The sequence below is a fragment of the Nicotiana attenuata genome, unplaced genomic scaffold (genome assembly GCF_001879085.1).
Source record: "Nicotiana attenuata strain UT unplaced genomic scaffold, NIATTr2, whole genome shotgun sequence".
Taxonomy (NCBI): Eukaryota; Viridiplantae; Streptophyta; class Magnoliopsida; order Solanales; family Solanaceae; genus Nicotiana; species Nicotiana attenuata.
In genome coordinates, this window is record NW_017672927.1 from 24,861 (window position 1) to 36,325 (window position 11,465).

Consider the following 11,465-nt stretch of genomic DNA (forward strand, 5'->3'; position numbering starts at 1 on the left):
TTTAAGGCAAGATATACAACTAACAATACTCTCTCCCGTTATTCTCTTTTTTTTTTTTTGGTTTCCCACCCGGTGTCCGGTACCCGCATTGGAATCCGACTATATCTGGATTCGCGCCGCGTAGGACCCCATTCGGGGGGGAGCGCGCTCCCTACCAAGGATTTTTCCATACTCAGGGCTCGAACTCGAGACATCTGGTTAAGGGAGGAGCAGTCTCATCCACTGCACCACATCCTTTGATGGTTCGCGTTATTCTCTTTTAATGCTCTTTGTTCCCTTCTCATCTAACCATCCAGTTGTCTTAGGTCAAACCCTTTATTTTCTCCTCTCTTTTTTCTAACTTGTAATATTTTGTAAATTTTAATGAAATTGATTGTTTACTAAGCCCTCTAGGGACAATACTGTTTCCTCTATTTAAAGCCCAGCCAGGACACATCTATGCCCATATTTCTCTCTCACACACACACACACACAAAAGCTGTTCCTCCAGCTCTGTGTCCAAAAATCCAAGAAATAATATCATGGCAGATATAATAAAAGCAGATCAACTTATTGAATGTGAAGAAACACTATTTGACAAAGATGGAGATGGTTAGTAGTCTTCTTTTTCTTGAATGATTCCTTCTTCATTTTATTTTCTTTCACTTATATTGTGTTTCACGGTATGCTGCCTATATCAAACCTTCCTAGGGTGCGCAGTCCTTTTCTGGATTCTGCTTGAACGCAAAATATTTTGTGTATCGAACTGACCTTTTTAATTATATTGTGTTTCTCAAAAGCTACAAGGTAAACACTTTGACAATGTGTTTTTAAAATGTATTGTATGTACAGGCTGCATTACAATTGAAGAATTGGCAACTGTGATTAGGTCATTGGATCAAAATCCAACAGAGGAAGAGCTGTATCATATGATTAGTGAAATTGATGCTGATGAGAATGGAATCATTGAATTTACTGAATTTTTGAACCTCATCACCAAGAAAATGAAGGTAAAAACCTCATATTCAACCTCTTATTTTAATTCAGTAAAAAGCTTATTCGCATCCGGTGTTTTAACAATATCAACTTTCAATTGTTAATTGATTTAAGTGTATACAAATATCATGCATCGTATATATATTATATAAACACTTGGTGCAAATATGTTTTTTCCGAAATTTTCATTCATATTTTTCCTCTGAATTATGTCAAGCAAATTGTAGCTAAGTTCAACGAAGCGGTTCAATTGAATCCTCTTCCTCGAAAAATTATTTAATCTACAAATGAGATAATATATATAAATGGGACTAAAATAATTACTTAATGTTTTGATTTCTAATTAAAACAATGGTTTAATATTATTATCCTTTTTTTGTTTTTTCTTTGGTTGTTTGATGATTAGGAGACTGATGCAGAGGAGGAACTTAAAGAAGCTTTTAAGGTTTTTGACAAAGATCAAAATGGTTACATTTCGGCTAACGATGTGAGTTTTTTTGTCCTTGTAAGTCTAGCTTTACATTAGAGGATAGCTCGGTACGCCAAGTATTTCGCGTTTACATAGGGTCCGATAAAGGGTCGATTCTTCAAAAAATGTGATGTACGCAGCCTACAACGCAAGTATAAATACCAAATGTTATAGCTCGACCCTGTGATCTATAAGTCACACGGAAATAACTGTACTGATTCATCCCGGATTCTTAATGATAGATTCCATTTTCCTCCTAAAAACAACTTGTTTTCTGTCAGTCACCTTGCAGCTAACCATCTTCGTCTATTCCTCCAAGGCTCCTCCTTCAAATCTAAATTTTTACTTTTAAAAAAATGAATAAAGCGCGACCTCCATTTTTTTTTTTTTTTTGAAAAATTAACCTTTATTATGCCAGTTTGAATCTTTTTTTAAAAAAAGAAAATTACTAGAATTTTTTTCAAGTACTCTTATAATCCTTAATTTTTTGTGTGAAGTCAATCATGTACGGTATGTACTCATATTGTTCTTGAAGACCAGTCAAAAAGATGAAAATGTTTTTTAATCAAAAGGAATATTTACGAATAACAAATTGTCACTATAAATATTAAAACAATCTTTCTTATCATAAAATAATAGCTAAGGCTTAGTGCAAAAGGAGTTAAACTAGTTAAGGAGAAGGTGAGGAGTTCACATGTTAATTTTATCTGTCATTATCATAAAATATTCTTATTTTTACAGTTGTTCTGTTTCAAATCCTACATAATTATTAGCTTATCTCTTTGAAACCAATCTGTCGTGCAATGAATTTTTCCACAGTTCACACTGAACAATGCACTTGCTCCTTTTGACTTCTTAGGAGTATTATTTATTACTCCTCCCATCCCAAATTAGTTGTCATGTTTTGTTTATCGAGAGTAAAAAAAATGGGGTATATTAAGCTCCCGCTATGCGTGGGGTCCGGGAAAGGGCCGGACCACAAAGGTCTATTGTACGCAGCCTTACTCTGCATTTCTGCAAAAGGCTGTTTCCACGGCTTGAACCCGTAACTTCTGGTCACATGGCAGCAACTTTACCAGTTTTAGGAGTCAATTTGATTAATATTTAAAGCTAAATTAGATTAGATCAACTCAAAATTCTTAAAATTAAAATTTTAATATTAAAAAATTATACGAAAAGTACTACGAGTTGTCTTTCTTCTCATGTCAATATGATAAAAAAAATATTTTAAAATATTGGTTAAGTTCAAATAACTGGACTCGAAAAATGAAGCATGACAACTAATTTGGAACGGAATAATTAATAATCTAAATAAGTTTTTTGGATGGAAAACCAGGATAGTTGTAAATTAAAATACTTTATAGTAATATATATTTACATAATTAAGTTACTTATAAGGTACTTACGGATTGAACAACAATAACAATCCTAGTATAATAGCACAAATGAAGTTTGGGGGTGGTAGTATGTAGACCTTACTCCTACCCCGTGAAGGTAATAATTACAAAGAAATCATTTAATAAATATTAACTAATAACCTAGTAAGAATTGTAATTAACGTATAATCACATGTTAACAATATTCTTTAGACTGTTAGTGTATATAATTTAAATGAGTTAAAATATATTTATGATTCTGTGCAGCTGAGGCACGTGATGATTAACCTAGGGGAAAAACTAACAGATGAAGAGGCAGAGCAGATGATTAGAGAAGCAGATTTGGATGGTGATGGTCAAGTCAACTTTGATGATTTTGTTAAAATGATGACCGTTGGATAGAAGCTTGATGATAAAAAAATATTTATAAATATTTGTTTTTTTACTTAATTAGTGTTATTTTATTGTTTGTATTATTGTAGCTATTATCTATGTCAGTGTTACAGCCAAGGAATTAATTGTAGGATTATTTGATTAATTATTGGATTCTGAAAAAATATAATCAAATGCAGGGGTGGAACTGGAGTTTAGATTACGAGTTTGATCAAACGTAATAGCTTTAGTTCAAAACTTCAAATCATGTATTTGTCTTAAGAAATTTATTGAATATATACAAATTACTAATTTAGAATCAGTAATTTAGTAGGACTAGAATTTGAACCTGTAAGTTTCAAATTATTGCTCCACCTATGATCAAACGACCTCTTATTTTATTTTTTATAATACATAAAAATAAGTACTTTATCTGTTTCAATTTATGTGACGTAGTTCGACCTGGCTCGAAGTTTAGTAAAAGAAAGAAATTTTTATAAAAATTGTGGTCAACATGCTATAACATTTATTTCGTAATAAAAGCTTTTCATTAAAAGTGAACTAAGAAGTTTAAAGTTAAATATTTTTAATTATAAATGCTATAGGTTAATAGGAAAATAGTGTCACATAAATAAAAAATGAGAGAGTATAATGTATTCAGATAAGTGAGACGATCCGACCCGTCGTCTCATGAGTTACCGCCCCGTTTCCCCCATTTTATGCTTCTTCATGTTTCATTATCAGTATTGGTGTGTTAGAGTTGATTTGGATTGGTTTTGGTAGAAAATGAGACGCTTGGTCTCTTTAAGGAAGGTTTGGATTGGAAAAAAGTCAACCGGATGTTGACTTATGAGTTAGAAGGCTCGGATGTGATTTTCGGTGATTTGGTTAGCTTAGGGGAGTGATTTGTGACTTAGGAGTGTGATCGGAAGTGAATTTGGAGGTCCGGTGTAGAATTAGGCTTGAATCGGCGTAGTTAGTATTTTGGCGATTTCCGGTTGATAGGTGAGATTTTGATTCGAGGGTCGGAATGGAATTCCGAGAGTTGCAGTAGCTTCGTTAGGTGTTTTGGGATGTGTGTGCAAAGTTTCAGGTCATTCGGAGGTGTTTTGGTTGGGTTTTTGATCGAATGCGTGTTTCGGAAGTTTTGGAAGAACTTAGGCTTGAATTCGATGAGAAATGATAGTTTTAGTGTTGTTTGAGGTGTTTTGATGATTGGAGCAAGTTTGAATAAGGCATTGGATCATGTTTGTGTTTTTTGTTGAGGTTCCGGGGGCCTCGGGGTGAGTTCGGATGGTTAAACGGAGAGTTTCGGAATTTTTGCATGGTTAAGGTCTGCTGGTGTCTAGTATTTTCGCACCTGCGGTTATGGGACCGCAGGTGCGGTCACGCAGAAGCGGAGGAGGAAGTCGCAGAAGCGAGTCTTGGACTCAGGGCAAGTTCCGCAGAAGCGGAAGTGTGGACCGCAGAAGCGGTCCCGCTGGTGCGATTTCTGGGCCGCAGAAGCGGTCGAAGCCTTTAAGTGAAAAACCGCAGAAGCGGTCCTGCATAAGCGAAAACGGGACCGCAGAAGCGAGAAGCCTGGGCAGAATATTAAATTAGTCTTCTTCGCGAATTTTTGAAAGAGTAACCTATTTCACTTCGGACTTGGAGAGTTTTTGAGCGATTTTGAAGAGGGTTTCAAGGACTTTGATCAGGTATGAATTCTTGGACTTAAAACATGATTTTATGGTGTAAATACATGAATTTAGACTGAAAAATAAAGGAATCAAGGGTTAAGAATGGAGGTTAGGGCTTGAAACTCAAGAGAGGTATAATGGTGATTTGAGGGGTCATTTGGACTCCGATTTTGGTAATTTTTATATGCATGGACTCGGGGCGAGATGAAGAACTCGTTGATGTTAAATTTTTTGATTTTCGAGAAGTGGGCCCGGGGCTCGGGTTTTTGCTAATTTCGAGATTTTCGCTATTTTTCGATTGTTTTCGATTCGGTATTGTCCCATTAGCATATTGTGATGTATTCGTTGTGATTTTGATCAGATTCGGTACGCGAGGAGGTCAATTCGAAAGGCAAAGGCATAGCAAGCTAGGACTTTGGCCGGCTTGAGGTTAGTAATAAATGTAAATGTGTGTTGAGGGTTTGAAACCCCGAATTTGCACAATGTAGTGCTACGTGAGGTGACTTGCACGCCGGATAACGGGCGTGGGGTAGAGCACCGTCGGGGATTGTGACTTGGTCCGTCCCGCTTAATAAAATTACTATCTAATTGATTGTAGATTAGTAAAATCCTTATAAAAATGGATTAGTTGTCATAATTGGGCTTTGTGCCAACTACAATAATCCTTCAGGAATTATTTTTACTGGTTTTTTACCATAATTATAAATATTGAACTCAGTCCTGGTATTTAATACTGTTTTGTAAACTCAGCCATTTTTCTCAAAGTAGAAACTAAAATAATATTTTTAAATGAAGTTTGGGCTGAATATTTTTATGTTATTGTGCCCGAGGGGCTTATGTGTTGGACTGAGTATGGGATCGGGCTTCACGCCGCATTGGTATAATATTGATATTGATATGAGGCCGAGGGTGTGACGACCCAACCCGTCGTCTCATGTATTACAGCGCCGTTTCCCCCATTTATTGCTCTTTCATGTTTTATTATCAGCAACGGGTGAGTTAGAGTTGAATTGAATTGGTTTGGATAGGAAATGAGACACTTAGTCTCTTTAAGGAAGGTTTGGTTTGGAAAAGTCAACTGAACGTTGACTTATTAGTTAGAAGGCTCGGATGTGAATTCCGGTGATTCGGTTAGCTTCGGGAGGTGATTTGTGACTTAAGAGTGCGATCGGAAGTGATTTTGGAGGTCCGGAGTAGAATTAGGCTTGAATTGGCAAAGTTGGCATTTTGGCGAATTCCGGTGGATAGGTGAGATTTTGATCCGAGGGTCGGAATGGAATTCCGAGAGTTGCAGTAGCTCCTTTAGGTGATTTTGGATATGTGTGCAAAATTTCAAGTCATTCGGAGGTGTTTTGGTCGGGTTTTTGATCGAATGCGTAATTCGAAAGTTTTTAAGAAACTTAGGCTTGAATTCGATGTGATTTGATGGCTTTAGCGTTGTTTGATGTGGTTTGATGATGGGAACAAGTTTGAATGAGGTTTTAGGATGTATTGGTGTTTTTGGTTGAGGTCCCGGGGGCCTCGGGGTGAATTCGGGTGGTTAAACGGAGAATTCGGAGTTTGNAGGTTTGGTTTGGAAAAAGTCAACCGGATGTTGACTTATGAGTTAGAAGGCTCGGATATGAATTCCGATGATTTCGGTAGCTTCGGGGGATGATTTGTGACTTAGGAGTGTGATCGGAAGTGAGTTTGGAGGTCTGGAGTAGAATTAGGCTTGAATTGGCAAAGTTAGAATTTTGGCGAATTCCGGTCGATAGGTGAGATTTTGATCCGAGGGCCGGAATGGAATTCCGAGAGTTGTTGTAGCTTCGTTATGTGATTTGAGATGTGTGTGCAAAATTTCAGGTCATTCGGAGGTGATTTGGGTAGGTTTTTGATCGAATGCGTGTTTCGGAAGTTTTGGAAGAACATAGGCTTGAATTCGATGAGAAATGATGGTTTTAGTGTTGTTTGAGGTGTTTTTATGATTGGAACAAGTCGGGATGATGTTATAGGAGGTGCTGGTGCTTTTGGTTGAGGTCCCGGGGACCTCGGGGTGATTTCGGATGGCTAACGGGAAGTTTTGAACTTAGGAGATTGCAGAACATGTGTTGCTTCTGGTATTTTTGCTTCTGCGGAAATGGGACCGCAGAAGCGACAGGCATCGCAGGTGCGGAGATGACGACCGCATCTGCGGAGTCGCAAATGCGACAGTAGGACTGCAGATGCGGAATTTTGGAAGGCTAAAGGAAAAACCGCATCTGCGTAAAAGGAATCGCAGATGCGGGATCGCAGAAGCGGTCTAGTCATCGCAGAAGCGGTTTGTCCGCAGAAGCGACTCGTAACCGCAAAAGCGGAAGTCACAGATGCGGCTAAGTAGCCGCAGATACGGAAATAACTGGTCAGAAATGGTTTTATTTCCCTTCGCAAATTTTTTAAAGGGTTTCATATTTTCACTTCGGACTTGAAGAATTTGGGCGAGTTGGAGGAGAGAAATCAAGGGACTTCATCGAGGTAAGAATTTCTAAGCCTAAAACACGATTTTATGAAGCAAACACATGAAATTAGACTGAAAAATCAAGGAATTAAAGGTCAAAAATGGAGGTTAGGGCTTGAAACCTAAGAGAGCAAAAATAGGAATTGAGGGGTCATTTGGACTCCGATTTTGGTGTTCTTTATATGTATAGACTCGTGGCGAGATAAGGAATCCGTTGATGGTAAATTTACTGACTTTCAAGAAGTGGGCCCGGGGCTCGGGTTTTTACTAATTTCGGGAATTTCACTATTTTCGATTGTTTTCGATTGAGTATTGTCCCATTAGCATATTGTGACGTATTCATTATGATTTTGATCAGATTCGACACACAAGGAGGTTAATTCGAAAGGCAAAGGCATAGCAAGCTAGGACTTTGACCAGCTTGAGATTAGTAATAAATATAAATGCTGTGTTGAGGGTTCGAAACCCCGAATTTGCACAATGTAGTGCTATGTGAGGTGACTTGCACGCCGGATAACGAGCATGGGGTAGAGCACCGTCGGGGATTATGACTTGGTCCGTCCCGCTTAATAAAATTACCACCTATTGATTGTAGATTTGTAATATCCTTATAAAAATGGACTAATTGTCATAATTGGGCTTCGTGCCAACTACTGGAATCCTTCAGGGATTATTTTACTGGTTTCTTACCATATTTATAGATATTGAACTCAGTCCTGGTATTTAACACTGTCTTGTAAACTCAGCCATTTTTCTAAAAGTAGAAACTAAAGTAATATTTTTAAATGAAGTTTGGGCTGAATATTTTTATACTATTGTGCCGAAAGGCATGTGATTTTGGACTGAGTATGGGATCGGGTTGCACGCCACAGTGATATGATAATGATATTGATATGAGGCCAAGGGCCTGTTTGATGCCACGATATGGCTTATTATTGCGCTTGGGCCGTAAGGGGCCCCTCCCGGAGTCTACACACCCCCAGTGAGCGCCGTCGACGATAAATAAATGGAGCGGGCTGCACGCCGCAGCGGGTACTGGAGAGTACCGGTTTATGTGTTGCATTGCATATTTAATTGTCATTTATTCTTAATCTGTTGTGATATTATTATAATTGTCTTCACTGTTTTACTGTATTATGCTATTGGTTCATGTTGTTGTATTTATAGCTTTACTTTGTGCCTGTTTAGGATTTCTTATTCTCATACTGTTTTTATGTTTATTACTTTCTGGGTTGGAAGTACTCACATTACTCCCTGCACCTTGTGTGCAGATTCAGGCGCACCCACTGAGGCTGAGTGAGATCTTTCTCTGCCTAGCATCACATTCGGGAGATTCAAGGTAGCTGCAAATTGACGTTCGCAGTCCTGATCTTCCTTCTATCTTATTTATTTGTTTCCGCATTTCTAGAGAACAATATGTAGTAGGTTAATACTCATGCATTAGAGGCTCAGACTTGTGACACCAGATTCTATGGGCTGAGTAGTATTTTATATTTTGGGCTTTCTGAATGTTAGAATTTATTTTAGGATTTTCGCATTTAACTTGGTATTTTAGTTGTAAAAATTTACTTATCCACTGTGATTAATCGGTTGAGGTTGTTTAAATGGTCGGGCTTGCCTAGCAGTGTGTTGGGCGCCATCACGACCGGGGTTGGGTCGTGACAATAAGTTTGTTATCGGTATACTTAGTGAACTAATTATTAGTGAAACTCCGTCTAATCATCTTAAAAATAACAGTCTATAAATAATTTTTTCTGTTTCTTATTTAATTTGCACATTATAAATTAAGAGTTAAAAAGAGCTTACTTTTCTTTATACCCTTTTATGTTTTAATTTAATTCTTTTCTCATGTGTGATTTTATGATTTATAAATCTTGCTTTAAGAACTAATTAAATTAACATGTGTAGCCATATAACTCGCATAATTAATTTGACCCTTCCGATAGTTGTAAAAAAATTTATCTTTAAGATGGAAAGAATATAAACAATGAAAATAATTACACCAACAATAATATTATAATATCAATCATTGTGGTAAAGTAGTAAATACGCTTTTATCATTAATCAGATATTTCAGATACGAGCTCTGAATATAGAATCGCATTTGTGAAGCATCAGTTTACCCTCGAAATGGGACTTTCTAGCAGCAATCCGAACACCAAATGTGATTATTAAAAAAAAAATATTATAATAGTAATAATGTTGTGTCTTAGACTGATATGATTTTTGTCTTAGATTGCTAGTGGTTAGTATTGTGTTTCACTACTTTTTTATTTTTCATAATGCCGGGTCTATTTGGCTATCGCTTTTGCTTTTCATCTATTTTCTGGTCTTTATGATATTTTTATTATTCTTATGGTATTTATTGGTGGTACTGATATTGTCTCTTTTCGTATTCTTGAGCCGAGAGTCTTTCGGAAACAACCTTTCTACTCCCGCGTAGAGGCAAGGTCTACGTACATACTACCCTCCCCAGACCTCACTAGTGTGATTTTACTGGGCCGTTGTTGTTGTTGTTGTTATTGTATTATAATAGTAATAATAGATTCTTTTAGCAACAGTAATAATATTAGTAATAGCAATAATAGACTTGTCATTTGAAGGGGGAAAAAAAGACTTTGTATTGGTTGAAGTCAAGTCCCATCAAAAACAAAAAAAAAAATAAAAAATAAAATAAAAGTCAAGCCCCATCCTTGTACTAAGAGGTGTCACATGTCAAACCAATAAAAAGCATTTACTTCTTCACATCCCTGAATTCTGGTGGCATTGTGTTTAATTAATTTAAATTTTTGACCTTAGTTTTTCTCAGAACAAGTCAATAACTTATAACCATAAGTTCTTTCCTCTCTACCTTTTTGAGTTAATTTTTTAAAATTACACAGACATAATACTCGTGTGTACTTTATTGTTAATATGGAGAAGTACAAGTAAGGATGAAAAAATATTTTTTAAAAAAATTAAGAAATAAAAAAATCAAATATGTTATGTTTATTACAGAACTTATAGTGTATTCTACGACAATATTACATATGACCAAACTATAATACTAACATATAATTTATAAATAAAAAAAATAAAAAATAAAAGAGTAGAGTTAGCAACCTACTTTCTTTGAGTAGGTTATGACTTATTTTATTTCATATAACTATTTCACTAAGGCACGTTAACTAGTCTACTAGCAATCGTCATAATTTTTGACATGAAGATTGTTAGGATTTGCTATAAAAATATGACAATTGTTAGAATTTTTCATATAGTGATTATCAGAATTCGCCACAAAACATGATAATCGTTAGAAATTTTATATAGTGATTACCAGAAATTGCAAAACATGACAGCCGTCAGAAATTTTCATATGGTAATTATTAGAATTTGCCACAAAAAATGACAATCGTAAGTATATTTCATATGAGAAAATTATGGCAGCAGTAGCAGTATTCATGGTCTGGTATGGATTGTTTTTAAAAAAAAAAACAAAAACAAAAACAAACCAAGTAAGCCGATTTTTTAAATATTGGAACCAAACCAAACCAATTAAGTTGGGTTTTTATCGATTTCATTTATGTCGGTTTCGTCTTTTGGTTATTTATCGGGTTTTTTCTTAAATATGAGACACATATTACCAAACACATATTCCGGCGACTATGTTTTTAACGTAACACCATCAAACCAATTGCTCTTTGAGAAATCTATCATTTACCAAAATATATTGATGATAATTAAATCAAATAGTGATGAATAATTTAAGGACTCAATTAAAAATGCATTATTTTTAATATGGAATATATTCTTGTACTTAGCAAAGAAAATTACCAATCAAAAAAGAATTTAAAGGCAAAGAACTAGATTATTATAATAGTGATTAACATGCATCATAAAATTTTAGAAGCTTATAAAATAATAAATATATATAGGTGTAATAATAAATTTTAAATAGCTACTTGTATAGTCAGTTTGGTTCGGTCTTTTCAGTTATTTTTTTATTAAAACCAAAACCAAACCAAATTTGATCGGTTTTTAAAATTCAAAACCAAAATCAAACCAAATAAAAAAAGTATCGATTTTTTTGATCGGTTCGGTTCAGTTTTCGTTTTGGTTTGATTTTCGGATTTTTATGA

The 11,465-nt window shown here is 35.6% G+C and overlaps 1 protein-coding gene across 1 annotated transcript; it reads left to right on the top strand.

The window, feature by feature from the left end:
• The first annotated feature begins 411 nt into the window (after positions 1 to 411).
• On the top strand, positions 412 to 3,415 carry LOC109214962 (calmodulin-like protein 8). The gene is made up of 4 exons (XM_019378938.1): positions 412 to 591; positions 832 to 989; positions 1,382 to 1,462; positions 3,088 to 3,415. The coding sequence occupies exons 1-4, from the start codon at positions 522 to 524 to the stop codon at positions 3,220 to 3,222; spliced, it is 444 nt and encodes a 147-aa protein (XP_019234483.1). The 5' UTR covers positions 412 to 521; the 3' UTR covers positions 3,223 to 3,415.
• Positions 3,416 to 11,465: the final 8,050 nt, after the last annotated feature.